Source organism: Peromyscus maniculatus, chromosome 10 (genome assembly GCF_049852395.1).
Source record: "Peromyscus maniculatus bairdii isolate BWxNUB_F1_BW_parent chromosome 10, HU_Pman_BW_mat_3.1, whole genome shotgun sequence".
In the NCBI taxonomy this organism is placed as follows: domain Eukaryota; kingdom Metazoa; phylum Chordata; class Mammalia; order Rodentia; family Cricetidae; genus Peromyscus; species Peromyscus maniculatus.
This window is the reverse complement of record NC_134861.1, coordinates 14,293,190-14,310,907: the sequence shown is the minus strand read 5'-3', so window position 1 is coordinate 14,310,907 and position 17,718 is coordinate 14,293,190. Positions and strand designations below refer to the sequence as shown.

General features: G+C 38.2%; 1 protein-coding gene across 3 annotated transcripts in view; it reads left to right on the top strand.

The window, feature by feature from the left end:
• The window catches only part of Zpbp (zona pellucida binding protein), a 164,804-nt gene that overhangs the window by 129,811 nt on the left and 17,275 nt on the right, over positions 1-17,718 (top strand). For all 3 annotated transcript variants that reach the window (XM_042285613.2, XM_076545967.1, XM_076545966.1), the window contains one exon: positions 1,145-1,322. In XM_042285613.2, coding sequence (XP_042141547.1) covers positions 1,145-1,322 — 178 coding nt within the window. The remainder of the gene's footprint in view (positions 1-1,144; positions 1,323-17,718) is intronic.

Here is a 17,718-nt window from a genome sequence, read left to right as displayed (position 1 = left end):
ACTGTCTTCCATATGACTGGGTTTGTAGATAGACATTGTTTGACATTGACTTTATCATGGAATATCTTGTTTTCTCCATCTATGGTGAGGACTAAAAGAGCTTGCCAGATCCCTGGAACTGAATTACAGGGAGGTATGAACTGCCATATGGGTGCTGGGAATGTAACTCAAATCCTCTGTAAGAGTGGCAAGTGCTCTTAACTGCTGAGCCAACTCTCCAGCTCCCTATAACTAATTCTTTCAGTACACCCTTAACTGAAATTTATATCTGACCAAGTAAATGTGGAAAATTCATCAGACAGAGCTAATCAAAATTGCAAAATATTTAATATGTGAAAACATGTAAGTAATTGAGTAATAGAGAAACAAGATTCATATTTATGTTAAGTGCTGTTTATTTAAAAAGGTTTAATAATTCTTGAATTTTTCATGGAAATAACATACTTATAAAGGTAATCAAAGAAGTCAGACAAGTTGAGGTTCAGGAGCATTGTTCACAGTTATCCTGACTTCTGGTGAGACTGGAGGTACTGATTCTTGATGCCGAGGAAACTAATGGTTTGCAGTGGGTTTAAGTTCATGAACATATTTTGTATTTCATGTAGAGATGGGATGCCATAGAGGAAAACACAGCCCCTTATAACTCTAAGCAGCCAAGTCAGAGCCAGTAGTGCATATATCAATGCCATTACCTGTCAATGATGTCTTACTCTTTGTAAGTTTAGTTGTATAACAAAGAACCAGAACTTAGCACATTTTATATTATTTCTAAGCCTAATTTTCCTTCATAAATTAAAGAAAGGGGTAGTAGAAGACATACCATAAAATATTTTAAGTAAATTTAATTTCATAGATGTGTTTAACTTTAAACCGCTGACTTAATTTTTCTCAGTTGCCTATTTGTAAATTACTCAAAATCCAAAAGGACCAGAATTTGCTAAATAAAAATCATTTATTTCTATCACATATAAAAATAGAAGTATATTTTGAAACACTTGAGGTGTTTGCACGAGTGGTAGACTTTCCTTTTTGTGTGTTATGTATAGCTTAACTAAAGAATTTGAGACTTTTTCCTCTGCATAATTTGTTCTAAATTTATTAACCTTACAGATAATTAATTTTTAAAATTCTATTTCTAATGCAGGCTAAAAATCTCATAGAGAGATTTTTTAATCAGCAAGTAGAAGTCCTGGGCAAACGTGTGGAGCCACTGCCTGAAATATACTACATTGAAGGAACCCTTCAAATGGTGTGGATTAACCGCTGCTATCCAGGGTACGGGATAAATGACCTGAAACATCCAAGGTGCCCTGAGTGCTGTGGTATGTAAAAACTATATTTCATCTTTTATGTGGATACAAGTTCACTTACTTCATTTATGTTTAACTGAATGTTTTCTTCTTTTAAAACTGTCATTTAGATTTGACTCATTTTAAATAATGTATTTGATGAAACCACATTCTAAATATGTACAAAGAAAAAACTATCTTTACCCTTAAATTAATATTTTTTTTTATAGTTTTAAGAATTCTATGCAGTTTATCTCAGATCCCATTCCCGCCTCCTCCTCCTGACCCTTCCCACAGATACTGTCCCTTTACTCCTCCACTTTTTGTCCTCTTCAAAATTGAAAAAGGAGAAAGAAACTGTCTTGTCACAGATGTTCTGGTCCTCTGGCTCTTCCGGCCTTCCTGCCTCCTCTGCTATAATGTCCCCTAGGTCTTAAGTGTAGAGGTTGTTTTGTAGATCTGTAATGTTTCAAGATTAGTAGTTGTGGCAACATGAGCAGTTGTAGCGTTCTAGAATTATATCTATCAGCTGCAAAGAGAAGCTTCTTTGATGAGGGGTGAGAGGTACATTCACCTGTGGACAATGAAGGCGAGTGTTTAGACAGCAGTTAGAGATTATACTGTGTTGCTGGAGGGCTCCTCTCCAGGTTCCACCAAGCCCCGACGTCCTACAATCCACGTATAAAATAATCACTCAGATGCTTATATTACTTATAAACTGTATGGCCGTGGCAGGCTTCTTGCTAACTGTTCTTATATCTTAAATTCACCCATTTCTATAAATCTATACCTTGCCACGTGGCTGGTGGCTTACTGGCATCTTTACATGCTACTTGTCCTGGCGGTGGCTGCAGTGTCTCTCTCTCCTTCTTCCTGTTTCCCCAATTCTCCTCTCTCCTTGTTCCGCCTATACTTCCTGTCTGGTCACTGGCCATCAGTGTTTTATTTATGTAGAGCGATATCCACAGCACTTCCCCTTTTCTTCTTTTTTTTAAAAAGGAAAGTTTTAACTTTAACATGGTAAAATTACATATAACAAAACAATTATCGAGCATGAATTACAGTTACAATATTAAAGATGTCCTGTCTATCTTATATTTGTGAGTTTAAGGTTTTATATCTAACTTATCTTTTATCATATCTGAGGAAATTACAACTATCTAATCTTTAACCACATCAAAGACATGAGAAGGAACATAATGGTACCTGAGAAATGGTAGATGGATACAAGCAACTTTCGGGAATCTTGCAAGTGTAGACCAAGATAGCTGGCACCCTGGACAGTCACCTAATGTTTTTCAGCATTGTTGGTGCATTCAAATTGGCTACAGGCCTAGAGTATATGACAGACCATTTTTATAAGCAGGAATTCTGAAAGACCATCTTACCCTGTCTTGGCAGAGTACCGTGGTCACTTTCCTTGTGTCCCGCTTGTCCAGGAAGGACAGCATTGCATTCATACTGTCAGCTGTCAAGGCAAGGGCAGTTCTTTGCCCAGTAGGCCATTTTGTGCCAAAAAGACAAACTTCCAAATGGAAATGTCTTAGAAGCCCAACATTCTCTCCGGATCAAATTGGTGCACCCAGGAGCAATTGTGTCTCATGTCAACAGAATTCTAAGTTATTTAAATGCCATATTCTCTAGGTCTATGAAGTGTTTGAAGATTACCTATCTATCTGAAATATATCTATGTATACCTAGAAGACTTAACTAACATGGCTACAAATATGATTATCATAGATGACTAATTATTAATCTATTTTTTAATTATCCATTACAATTTTAAATGAGTTACATAAACATAATACCTCAAACAAGAATAGAAATATATATATATATATATATATATATATATATATATACAGAATAACAAAATTAACTTCAAGTTTGTATCAATAAACTAAAATTTATACCAATGTAAAACATTTTAAACAAGTTGTTCTTTAAAAGTAGGTTCATTAATCTACCCTTTTATCTTATCATCTCTATATCCTCCTATATATCTACATCATATCCCCTTTTCCTTTTTAGAAAGAGATCACATTTATAATCAACCTGTTTTAAATAAAAATATTGGTTTTTCTCTGTCCCACACCAGAGGGCTCTTTTGATTTGAGACACAAGAATCTCTTAACCATTTTTTTAAAGCAATATGTCTGGGTTTAGAGGGGGAGTGAGCCAATTCCACCTCTAAAGCCAGCTTGGTATATTTGGGAATTTGGGCGTAGCATCTCTTACTACTTCCTGCTGGAGGGGGGTGCTGTATCTTATGGGGACACAAAGAAAATTTTAGGCCTATGGGGTAGTCCTTGAGGCTGTATTGTGTGAACCAGTTGCCTTGAAACCGTTCTGGATGTTGGATCATTTGGGCCATGGTGTCATCGGAGATCTTTCAGGGGGTCTTGGCTGGTGAAACCTGATGTATCTTAATCTGGAACAAATCCATAGCCTCAGGCTTTCTGTGGAAACAAAAGCAGAGCCTCTTTTCCAAAGCAACATATCCTTATATCCAAATTTTGAAGTCAAGGTACCTTTAAAATTTACATTTTGGCATAACTGACAGCTTTTATAATCAAATGTTTTTCTTTAGTTACGAATATCAAAGACAACATAATCCAGATTTTCTGTGTGATAGCCATCTTTACGTTGCTTGTTACCTTTACTGTTTTTTTTAAACAATTTATTTTTAGATACTGTTTGTTTATATAATGGTATATATATATATATATATATATATATATATATATATATATATATATATATATATCTTTTAAGCCTACGTACATTTTTACATGTATTATAAACTATTTTATCTGAATCAGTCTTATTGACTGTAGCCTTCTAAGCCTGAAATGGTGCTGTGGCTGCTGGCTCCGCCCCCTTTAGCTTTTCAACATGGCAGTGGTAAGTTTTTCTCCAGCTCTGGGAGTCATCAAGTCTCAGAAATAGTAGATCTACGCTTTTATCAAAGCAGCGTGTAGCCCAGAAACCTCTTTTTTTTTAATACTAGTAAAGACTAAATCTACCACACAGCGTAATGTGCCACTGGCAGATGCACACGCCAGGAACCCGCCAGTGTTCAAACCCGCGTTTTGCGGCGTCTAACTGCCTGTATGAGACAAGAAGCAGGAACCTGGTTTGGGCTCTGTTTAGAATTGGTTATTAAATATTCTCAGGTTTAAGGTGGAAACTCGAGCCGTCAGGCGCCATTTGAGGAGAGTGACCGTAGTCGGTTCTCCTCCATGACCTGTGCCTGAAGTGTGTCTTCAGCATGAGTGCACTAACTTCTTTTTCTAGAAGGCACCTAGGGCACGGCCTATAATGGTTTGGGGGTCCTATTGAGTTCTCCTGACCAATAATTTGAAAGTGGGTTTACCACGCCTGGCATTGGGGGTTGTGTTAGCCTATGCTTCGAGGGAGAGTATTGCCACCCCAAGTGATTGATGCAACTTCCTTTGAAATGCATCTCTCTATATATATGCGTATAAACTTAATATTATATGTCATTTGAGGGAAACCTAAAATGATTCCTTGTGGCATTGTCAAATATCCTTAGTGTTATTTATCTTCCTACAACCTTCTCACTCTCTGCTCCTCCCCAGGTTAATCTCCCTGACCCATTTTTCTTATTTCCTCCTTCATAGCAACTATGTCCTACTATTCCTCTCTCTAATGCCCTTGCCTCCTACCTTAGTTCCTTTTTGCTTTTCTATTATTTGCAGTTGCTCTAGGTTATATACTCAGATCTAAAGATTTGGAGCTAATATCCACAGAGAAAACATGAAGCCTTTGTCTTTCTAGGTCTGGCTTACCTCATTCAATATAACATTTTCTAGTTTCATCCATTCACTTGCAAATTTCATTATTCCATTTTTTTTTCTTTTTTCTGGGTAGAATTTCACTGACTGTAAATACTATATTTTCATTACTCATGCTTCAGCTGGAGGACGTTTAAGTTATTTCCACTTCCTAGCTGTTGTGAATAGAACAGCAGGGGACATAACTGAGCAGGTATCTATGAATTATGATGTGGACTTCTTTTGGCATATGCTGAGGAGTGGTCATATGGTAGCTTTCTTTTAGCTATTTGAGAATTTTCCACACTTATCTTCATAGTAGCTTTACCAGTTTGGAGTTCCACCAGTACTTACATCCATGATAACATTTGTTGTCAGTTGTTTTCTTTATCTCACCTATTCTGACTGGGGTAAGATGATGTATTAGGCCCAAGAATCCAGTTCAGTCCATGAGGCTGGATGTCTCAGTTGCTCTTGAGTATACATCAGAATCCCAAAGAAATAGGCCCTAATAGTGAAGGAGTGAACTTGACAACTGGAGCAAGCAGGTGAAGAGCGAGCACTTCCTTTTTCCATGTCATTTATATAGGCTGCCATCAGAAGGTGTGGCCAAATTAAAGGTGGGTTTTCCCACATCAAAAGATCTGGATTAAAAGCTGGTCTTCCCACCTCAAATAATTTAAGCAAGAAAAATATTCTCTTAAAAGTGTACCCAGACACTTTAGTATTAGTTACTTCCAGATACAGACAAATTAATAACCAAGAATAGCCATCTTCTCAAAGTTGTTTTGATTTTTATTTCCCTAATTGCTAAGCATGGTGAATATTTCTTGAGATATTAGCCATTTTTTATTTCTTCTTTTGAATCTTCTCTGTTCAGAGATATAGTCTACTTTTTAATTGGGTTGCTTGTTTTCTTGTCTGTGTCTGTGTCTCTCTGTGTGTTTTCTAGTTTCAATCCTCTATCAGATGTAAAGCTGGAAAATATTCTCATTTTCGGGGCTCCTCTTCACTCAGTTGATTATTTACTTTGTTGTACACAGTTTTTAGCTTAATGAGGCCCCATCTGTTGGTCTTAATTCTTGGGCAAATAGGGTACTTTTAGGAAAGTACTTTTCTACTGCAATGTGTTATAGGGTGCTGCTTGTCTCGTTGTTTCTGCATTTCAGGTTTTTTTTTTTTTTTTTAATTTAACTTCTTTATTGACTCTAGGAATTTCACATCATGCACCCTAATTCTGCTTACCTCCCATCCCCCCATCTCCTTTCCACATCTGAAATCTTTGTTCATTTGTAGTTTGTTTTTTGTGCAAGGTGATAGATACGGTTCTAATTTAGTTCTTCTACGTGTACACGTCTAGTTTTCTCAGCACCATTGGATGTCTTTTCCAGTATGTACTTGTGTCAAGTATCAGATGACTGTAATCACATGAACTTATATTTGGGTTGCCTGTTTTCTTCCATTGATATAAATGTCTTTCGTTTTGTGTTTGTGCTTGTACTATGCCATTTTTATTACTGTAGCTATGTAGATCCATTCCTGCATTTCAGGGATAAAGCCAACTTGATCAGGATGGACAGTATTTTTATATATGCCCCTGTATTTGGCTTAAAAGTATTTTTTTGACTTTTGAATCTTGTGTTCATTCAGAGATGTTGTACCAATTGTGTGTGTGTGTGTGTGTGTGTGTGTGTGTGTGTGTGTGTGTGTGTGTGTTTTAGTTTTTTCATTTTTCTGGTAGAGTTGTACTAGTTTCATAGATGAGTTTGGGGGTATACCTTCTGTTTCCATTTCTTTGAGTAATTTAATAAGTATTGGTTGTAGATCTTCTTTGAAAGTTTGGTAGAATTCTGATGTATATCCATCTGGACCTGAGCTTATTTTAGTGAGAAGGCCTTTTATCACTATTTAGATCTCCTTATTTGTTAATGGGTCAGTTTAAATTGTTACTCTTCTCCCGGCTTTTGGTGGTTTGAATGGATTTAAATGTTTGTCCATTTATTTTAGGAGTTCCAACTTAATGGATTATAGGTTTTTAAAGTATTTCCTCAAAATACTTTGGATTTTTGTGGTATTAATTATAATGTTTCCAGTTTTGTCTCTTATTCTATTAATTTGAGTTCTCTCTTTCTTTTGGTTAATTAGGCAACTAATCTGTTGAACTTGTTTATTTTCTCACAGAACTACTTCTTAGATTTATACTTGATCCCTTTTCCTTTTTTATATATTAATTTTGTAATTTTTGTTCTGATTTTTATTATATTTGCCATCTACTGAATTTTTGCTTGATTTGTTATTGTTTTTCCAAATTCTTGAGTTGCATTATAAAGGCATTTATTTATGCTCTTCCTGGTTCTGTGATGTAGGTGCTTAGAGATGTAAATTCCTCTAAGACTGTTTGTAATGTGTCTCAGTGGTTCTTCTATGTTGTGTTTTTGTTTACATTTAGTTCCAGTAATTCCTTTTTTCTTTACTGAGATCCTCTTTGACCTATTCATTATTCATTATTGCATTGTTTTATCTTCACGAATTTGTATTTTTACTAGAGATGTACTTGCTGTTGATTATAAGTTTTATTGCCTTGTAGTCAGATACAATACATGATTTATTTCAGTTTTTCAGAATTTGTATAGATTTTTTTTGTGCCCAGTATATAGTCTATTTTAGAGAAGCTTCCATGGGCTGTCAAGTAAAATGTATATTCATTGGTGTTAGGGTGGAATATATTATAGATACTTTTTAGGTCCGTTTCGTGTTTGATATCATTTAATTCTGAGGTTTCTCTGATTTTTACCCTGATGATCTGTTTGTTGGAAAAAGTGAGGTATTGAAAATCACCCACTATTATTGAGTTGGAGTTAATCTGAATTTTTAAGTCCAGTAGTATGCATTTTACAAAATTGAGAAGGCCAATGTTTGTTGCATATATGTTTAGGATTGTGATGTCTGCTAGACTAGTTATTCCCTTGATTATAATAATTCCCTTGAAGTGTTAATAATTGAGAATAAGACTACTATCATAGTTTAAAGCCAAATTTGAAGCAAGCTTTATTTAAATACTGGCCAGGTCAATGGGTTCTGGCCAGGTTCACACCCAGGTTTCTGAGAAATGGCCCAGAAACAAGTATGGTTTAAGAAGGGTTTAAGGCACTAGGCCAAGAAGCTCCAGGAGTCCAGTTGAAGAGAGAGAAGAAGGGATTCTATGAGCAAGGGGCATCAAGATTATGATGGGGAAATGTACAGAGACAACCAAACCAGACTAGTAGGGAGCTCATGAACTTTAGATCAACAGCTGTGAAGTCTCCATGAGCCTGGGCTAGGCCCTCTGCATAAGTGAGACAGTTGTGTAGCTTGATCTGCTTAAGGAGCCCCCTGGCAGTAGGATAAGGATCCACCCCGGGTGCTTGAGCTGGCTTTTTGGAGTCCACTACCTATGGTGAGATACCTTGCACAGCCTTGAGACAGTGGGAGGGACTTGGACCTGCCTCATCTGAATGTACCAGGCTCTGTTGACTCCCCATGGGAGGTCTTACCTTGTCTGAGAAGGGAATGGAGGGTAGGTTGAGGGAGGAAGGCTGGAGGGGTGGGAGGAGGGAAGAGAGGGGAATCTGTGGTTGGTATGTAAAATGAAAAAAATAAATTAATAAATTTTTAAAAAGAAAGGATTTTAGGACTTATGAAGGAAACCCCATAATTCATTGCATTTACCATCAAATCCAATCAGGGGCAAGCATACATCCTAACATATTTCCTCCCTACATACCTCCTGCCCACATGTGACATCTGGTACAGATGGGTCAGCCAAACTTGAAAAAGTGAAAATATGTGGCTTGTTATCTCTCAAAAAATAGCCTCCAGTATTTTAGGAACTAACTGTCCTTGGGCAAGGGGTTTGCAGATCAGAGGCATTTTTGTTTCATAGATCTCTAAGGCATAGTAATTAAAACTTACAAAGTAACTTTGACTCTCACGGTGTCCTTCTGTATCTTTTATTTGTTTTAGTTTGAAGTCTGTTTTGTCTGATAATAGGAAATAAATAGATACCTCCTTGCTTTCTGATCCCATTTGCTTTTTTTTCCCCATTTTTTTACTTTCAAGTGGCCCCTATCTTTGAAGGTAAGATGATTTTGTTTGTTTCTTTTTTGAGACGGGGTTTTTCAGTGTAGTTTTTGGTGCCTGTCCTGGACCAGGCTGGCCTTGAACTCACAGAGATCTGCCTGCCTCTGCCTCCCGAGTGCTGGGATTAAAGGCATGCCACCACTGCTTGGGTGATTTTGTTTCTTAATCATTCACCTAACCTTTGTCTCTTCAATGGTGAGTTGAAGCCAATGAAAGGTAGGTGTCATTGTAGTCATTTTGTTGTTGTTGGCTCTTTGTTCTCTTAATCTTACCTTGTTTTTTTTTTTTGTAACAATGCCTTCATTTGTTTTCCTTCTACAGTTTCTGAGCTATACTTAGCATCAGTCTGAAGTATTGTTTCCAATGTTCTTTGAGAGCTAATTTGGTTGACATAATTTTTTTTTAGCTTGCTTTTGTTTCTAGCAAGAAGTATAGTTTTATTTTTACTGTACACGTGTAAAACATTAGGACCAACATTTTAACCAAAAATGAAGGAAAAGCTCCTATGAAAAAAATGACATTGAAATTGGGATGTAGATGCTAAGAGGGGATAGTGCTTTAGCCCCTTTGGGCTATAGCAACTCTGATTGGTCCAAGAAATGAAGATACTGAGAGGATGTAAGAGGGAGACAAAGGATAGCAATTTACGGAGGAAATGGCCTGGAATCAGACCACATGGTGGAACTGGGGCTATAGAGTATATCTGAGTGGAGGGAGGGGGCCCCCACTGGTGGAGGTCTCAGAGAGTCAGTGTATCCATGAGGGGGCATCATTGGAGGAGGTCCACCCATACCATGTGGAGGCATGGGACCTAGGTGATTCATGAATGTCTTAGGGTTTCTGTTACTGTGAAGAGACATCATGACCATGGCAACTCTTATAAAGGAAAACATTTAAGTCAGTGACTTACAGTTTGAGAGGTTAAGTCTGTTATCATCATGGTGGGACATGGCAGCATGCAGGCAGACATGGTGCTGGAGTAGTAGCTGAGAGACCTGTATCTCGTAAGCAACAGGAAGTCAACTGGGTGGTATTTTGAGCATAGAGAGCCTCAAAGTCTGCCACCACAGTGACACACTTCCTCTAACAAGGCTACATGTACTTCATCAAGGCCATATCTCCTATTAGTGACACTCTCTATGAACTTATCAGGGCCAATTACATTCAAACTACCTTATGAGAGATCCAAAAAGTGGAGAGGCTGGGGTTGTGCCCATTGGTTGAGGTCTGGGATGATGCACTACAGGAGGTGGATAGAGGGGTGGCTATTCCCCAGAGACCTAGCATGGGAGTGTCTTAGGCCATGAGAACCATGGTGAGCCAGCTGCATCTGGGACATAGGGGTATCCCACTTGGTGGGAATGAATGAGGGTGTGAATGTCTGTGTCCAGGATGTCATGGAGTTCCTTGCTGTTGGGGAGCATGTCCTCCAGCTCCAGATGACATAGGTGGAAGTGCCATGGCTGGGGATATCCTAGAGGGAGGGCTCCAGCAGTTGGCACTGGAGGAGCCAGGAAGAGGCATGCCTGGTGGAGGAAGCTCAGAGCCTGGGCATAAAACCATAGGATTGGGAGCACCGAGGAGGTGCATCTACAAACAGCTGATGAAGGTAGTTAGCCTGGGACAGTGGCTTCTAGGCTGTCAGAAGTTGTGGAGCTACTGAGCCATGGAACTCCCTTAGAGTCCTTTTTGAAGCCACAAGACACAGTGATGCCACGGTACAGAGATTTTCCCCATGTGCAGCACGAATTTCAAAAGGTCTTATTAATAAAAACAAACCCAGAGCCAGGTATTGGGGTGAATGCTGAAAGATCAGAGGAATAGAACAAGCCATAGCTAATCTCGCCTCTCCAATTCCTCAGCTGATCTTGTTTCCTCAAACTGGAAGCCTCTGTGTCCTCTTCTGAATGGATCTCAGCTGAACTGCTGCTCAAAGCTAACAGCTTTAAAAGGCTCTAGTTTCTGGTCCTCATGCCTTATATACCTTTTGGCTTCCTTCCATCACTTCCTGAGATTAAAGGCATGTGTCACCATGCCTGGCTGTTTCTAGTGTGGTTTTGAACTCACAGAGATCCAGACAGATCTCTGCCTCCAGAATGCTAGGATTAAAGGCATGTGCTACCACTGTCTAAACCTATGTTTAATATAGTGGCTGTTCTGTTCTCTGACCCCCAAATAAGCTTATTGGGGTACACAATATATCAACCATACCCATTTATGACCTCAGTTGCTGCATCCAAAGCATATGAATCAAATTTAATGATGGCATAACCCTTAGAGTTTCCTGTGTCAGAGTCCTGAATAATCCTGGGTGGGGTGGGGTGGTTGTAAGATGATCCCCAAGAAAGTATTCTGAAAGAGTTATAAGGCAGCATCTCATCAATTTCTGGATCCAAGTTCACAATGAAAATATTGGTTCCTACATCCATGTTTTTGTAGTGAGCTGATGCCTTGTTCACTGATATTTGCTTCCCCTAGAGTTTGATTATGTTCATAATTTTAATAGTAGAGTCATATCTTCCTCACTCAAGAATTCAACAAGGCCATAGCCTTGGGGCTGGCAATGACTCTGTCCTTTGGCATGTGCATGTTGACCACTGGCCCTGACTGGAGAAAGAGCTCCCACAGCAGTGGTTCACTTACTTCCTCATTTAGACCTCCCACTGAAATGATATACCCTGGCATCCCAATTCATAGATCCATCTGGCAGCCATGGTAAAAAGGCTTCCTCTGCCTCTAGGCAGTAGTGTTACCCTCTTTGTAGCTTATTTATATGATGGAAAGTTTTTCTTTAAAGTATGACAGAATGTGCTGTGGGATACAGTAGTCTATGTTGGCATCATTGGGTTTAGAATTGGGTTACATTTCTCTAGATTCTTCCAGCTTTTAAAGTTTCCATTGAGAAATCAGCTGTTATTCTGATGAGTTTTCCTTCATATATGACTTGTGTTTTTTCTCTTGGTACTTTCATGTTCTATTTTTGTTCTGTATACTTAATGTTTTTTACTATGATATGGCATGGAGAGTTTCTTTTCTGGTGCTATTTGGTATTCTTTGTGGTTCTTCTGTCTATATCAGTATGTCTTTCCTTAATTTGGGCAAATGTTTTATGAACTTGTTGAAAATCTGGTCTATGCTGTTTGCCTCTTTTTTGGTTTTTCGAGACAGGGTTTCTCTGTGTAGTTTTGGTGCCTGTCCTGGGTCTCACTCTGTAGACCATGCTGGCCTCGAACCCACAGAGATACGTATGCCTGCCTCTGCCTCTCGAGTGCTGGGATTAAAGGCGTGTGCCACCACCACCGAATGCTTCAAATTCTTAATCTATGTCTGTAACTCAATAGTTTGGTCTTTTTATTGTATCTTACAGTTCTTGTTTGTTTCTTTTGTGTGTTTAAAAATATTTATATTCTTTGTTTGCTTGGTCTAATTCCTCTACTTTCTCTTAAAGTCATGGTATCTTCTACATGATCCTTTCTACTATAAGACTTTCTCTTGAGTTTTCTAAATGGGTCATTCAATTTTTTAATTCCAAGTTCTCTTTAGTATTTCAGTCTCTTTTCTACTGAATTAATTCCCAATCCTGAGTTTTCCTCACCATTCTATTCAGAACTATATTTGTTTTCCTAGACATCACTGATGTGTTATTGATACCCTCTTAAGTTCTGTGAGGTGTTTTTTCACATCTTCTTTAAGCCCTTTAGTCTTTTGATTAGAGTTATAGTTTCCCTTTTCAATTCTGCATCCTTGGGTTCATTTATGTAATTCTCACTAGAGAACATTTCTCCAGGTTTGATAAGAGATGAACTGTCTTTGCTTTTCTTGTTGTTTGTATGTGACCTGTGCACGTAGACTTTCTTTGGTTTTGTGGATTATGAGAGATTCTAGCATGCCTTAGCTTAGATCAGGTCAGGAGCTGAGTGATGGGAGCTGGGTCAGGAAAATCCTGTGCATGAGCTGCTTGATGGGACCTAGGTCAGGTAAAGCTGGATTGTGAGCCATGCGTCTGGAGCTAGGCCTGTTGGTGTGGAGGTGAAGGCTGGGACAGAAGTTGGGCTAACTCATCTGGCAAAGCCGACTGGCATCCAGAACTAGGTCTATGGCTGTCAAGCAGCCTTAATTTTGAGTTTGATTCTAACATTACTACAAAGAGTATTTAGGAGCAGTATTGAAGTGATGATATCACGAGAAATAATTCTTTACACTAAAAACAGCAGATAAGTGACACTTCTTGTAGCATCTAGTTTTTATTTTTGTTTTGTATAGTTCTGTAGTTCAGTTTAGGTATTTGTGACTTTTGTTTGTCTGTGTTTTTAAATTTTACTTCCTTCACTGATTTATCTTTGACAGTTTCACACATGTAAATAACACATTCTTGTCACACTCGTCCTTCTACTCTCCAGTGTCTCCTGCCCCCAACTATCCACCTTCCACCGATCCCCAGCCCTACTTTAATGTCTTTTCCCCTCTTTTTGTATTGTGGACAACTGATGTAGGGGGACAGCTGAGTGGACATAGATGTGACGCTATCGAATGGAACATGAGTAACTCACTACTAGTTACATTCCCGAAGACAGTGGTCTCCTTCCCTCCAGCAGCCCTCTGCGGCCCTTAGCTCCTCTGGGCAAAGGGGGGCTCCAGAAGCCCCTGACAAATAAGTGACTGAATATCTTCTGGTTTAGTCTTATGGAACCAGCTACATTTGAGTTCATAAAGGCTTCAGTGATGCCATACCTATTAGCATTTCATAATGCTCCTGCCCCATCTGTCAGTTCTTATGTTCTTTCTAGTCCCTCTTCTATGTTCCTTGAGCTTAGGAGAGGATGCTATGGATGTGGCTTCTCTTTTCATCTGAACATTCAGCTGTCACATGCTCTCAGCTCCTTGAACATCCATGAGTTTCTGCATTATCCACCATTAGCTGCAATGGGGGCTTTGATTGAGTCTGAGGACAGTACTGGTCTGTGGGTGTAAACATAAATATTTAAGAGGTTGGTTGATACCCATCCATATTTCTGTTTCGACATTGTCACTCCAGTATTCCCTCCTGTTTACACAACACGTGTTCTATCAGCCTCACCCTCCTTTACGTTTCTTCTCTCTTCCACCATGTTCCTTTCTCACTCCCATGTCTCTGCAGACGTTCCAGCTTAAACAAACATAAATATTTTAAACTCTGCTGTATATATGATAGAAACATGGAGCATTGATTTTCTAGACTTATATTAATATGTTCATTATTTTTTTCCAGTTAGGCCCATTTTCTTGAAATTTTCATAATCTAACCTTTCTTTATAGCTGAATAAAATTCCACACTATATATGGTGTAGAGTAGATTGTTGTATAATTTTCTTTTCTTTTGTTTTTGTGTCATTATGTAGTTTTAGGACCAGGGAAATATTGGTTTCATAAGAGTTTGTAAGTATTCTTTCCATTTCTGTTTTATAGACCAATTCAAGTAGTATTAGTATTGTTAGATCAGTCTATAATGTTTTGGTCTGTAATTTCTCTTTCTATTGTTTCTGATCTGGTTTTGTTATCACTTGATTCTTGCTTTGTAGAAAGAAATGAAGAGTCTTCCTTTTACTAGTTGCTTTAAGGTGTTCAATACAGGTCTGGTAGAATCTTACAGCGAAACCTTCTGGACTGTGGCTTTTGTTAGTTAGATTTTTTTTTTAAAGAAAATTAATTGCTTCAATCTCATTGCATATTATGCATCTTTTAAAATTATTTAAATCATCTTTTGTAGGGCATTGTGCTGGCCTAGTCTTCTGTCAACTTGACATACAAACTAAAGCTATCTGAAAGGAGAGAACCTCAGTTGAGAAATGCCTATGTAAGATCTGGCTGTAAGGGATTTTCTTAATTAGGGATTGATGGGGGAGGAGCCAGCCCATTGTGTGTGGTGCCATCCCTGTGTTTGTGATCCAGAGTTCTATAAGAAAGCAGGCTGAGTAAGCCATAGGGAGCAAGCCAGTAAACAGCACCCTTCCATGGCCTGTGCATTAGCTTCTGCCTCTAGGATTCTTTCCTGTTTGAAGTCCTGTCCTGACTTCCATAGGTGATGAACAGCAATATGGAAGTGTAAGCCAAATAATGCCTTTCTTCCTCAACTTGCTTTTTGGTCATGGTATTTCACTGCAGTAATAGAAGCCCTGATTAAAACAGGCATATGTATCAAAAAATTCATCTATTTCTTTTTGATTTTTCTAATTGGAAGAAAATGCCATTTGTAAGATAGGATTTATAAGGTTTTTACAAAGTTTGTTGGTATGTTTTAGTGTCTCATCTCTCTTTTCATTTCTAATCTTTGTTTTATTATTTCTAATAAATTGAGTTTTCACTCTAATTTTTAATAAGTAATGTATTTATTTATTTTTGTTTTTGTAATTCCATGTTTTTATATAATGGACAATGATCATATCCACTCCCACTTCTTCCCTCAAGCTCTCCCCAGCTTGGACTCCCCACAACACACCTACCTCCGAATTTCATGTCCTTTTTTATTTTATATATATCCTGCTGTGTCCAGTTAGAGCTGTCTGTATGTGTGTGGTTGTGTGATTATCCACTGAAGTGTGGACAATCTACTAGTGGCCACATCACCAAAGAAAAACCACTGTCCCTTTCCCAGCCACCATTAACTGCCAATAGTTCATAGCTAGTGGCGGATCCTCATGAACTAGTCTCATATCCATAATGTAATTTTGTCTAGCTTGACCTTGTTCAGGTTGTACACAAGTACCCACAGCTCTGTCAGTTTATGAGTACAAGAGCTGTGACATGTACAGAAGACAAGACTCCTCAATACTCTTTCCCATTCTGCAGCTCCTACCTTTTCTGCCTCCTTTGTGATGTTCCATGAGTCTTTGTGGGGTAGCTTAAAAAAGATGTTCCATTTAGTACTGATCCCTCACAGTAACTTATTCCCAGCATTCTGACCATTTATCAGTCTCTGTATTAACTGATGCCCATTGTACAAAAGGTTAACAGTCTGGGTTTATGTTTATACACAAAATATTTAGAAGGTAGATTCTCAGCATAATTATTTAGAGAAATAGAAAGTTAGTTTCTATGTAGGGCCTATGACTTCTCAACCATGACATTTTGACTATGCATGAATTTCTTCCAATGGAGCAGGCCTTAGATCCAATTACAAAGTGGTCCATTACCTCATAGTTGTCATACTACTATTTTTCCAATGGTAACATTTTGCCTGATGGATTAATATTTTGTAACATGCAGAAGCCAGTGTAGGATAAGATAATTGAAATCTTTTATCCCCCAACAACTTGCATATTACCTTTGGCATTATGAATAGTTAGTATGTAGAAGAAAATTTCCTGTTTGGTTCAAAATTGATGTCTCTGTCTTGCAACCAACATATTTTATGTATTCAGCATTAATATCTTGCTATATAGTTGTGGTGGGTAATCAAAGGGGCAATAGTGTTTGTTCTTTAGAGACTTCTAGAATCTCTGACCAGTAACTCATAGTGAAGTGTCTTATGCCTGGCACTGCAATTTTCATTTAGTATCTCTTATCTTCTTGGAGCAATATGCATGTACCTCTGCTCAAACTCTTCTTTTTAAAAATTGTATTTTATAATTAGCTTACTAGTCAGTGGGCTTCCATAAGGCTTTTTTATACCTCCTTAGTTTTGGTTAACCCCTTCCCTTCTTTTTCCTGTCTCCCATCCCCCTGCCCATATCTCCACTTAAACCTTTCACTTCCACTATTTCTTCCTTTCCTATCGTGTGGGTCCTACTATCTTTTCCAAGTATATCTTTTATTTGGTTCTACGATTATAGGTTTCCATTTGGTTTTTCACATACCCTGCCTTCTGGTTAACCTTACCCCCCCCCCTCAGGCCTCAGTCTCTGCACCTCTACCTTCTTAAGCCTATTTGGCCCAAGTATTCTACCTCTTTATGTTTATTTTACTGATACTATACTCTTCTTCCTCCCTTAATGCATCCCCATGAGACAAGAGTCATCTCCTTCCTGGATTCCCCTTGTACTATAAGTTAAGCACGTGAAACAGAGTTGAAGCCACAATTCTTGAGAGAGAACATGTGATATTTGTCATCTTGGATCTGAGTTACTCAGTATAATTTTTTTTCAAATTCTGTTCATTAACCTGCAAATTGCTTTATTCTCATCAGCTAAACAATCCCATTGTGTATAGTATAGTTTCCTTATCCATTCATCTATTGATGTACATCTAGATTAGCTCTATTTTCTAGCCATTCACAGTAAATCAGCATTGGACATGAAAATAATGTTAAAGTATCTTTGTAGTAGGGTATAAAGTTCTTTGGGTAGATGCCAGGAGTGATATAGCTGGGTTGCATGGCAAGCCAATTTTTAGTTTTTATTCATTTGTTTTTAAAGTTAGCTGCATGCTTATCTACAAAGTAGCTACACTTGTTCACACTCCAGTGGTTTAGAAGAGTTCCCTCTCCTCCACATTCACTCTAGCATTTGTTATTTGTAATCTTGATGGTGACTGAACTG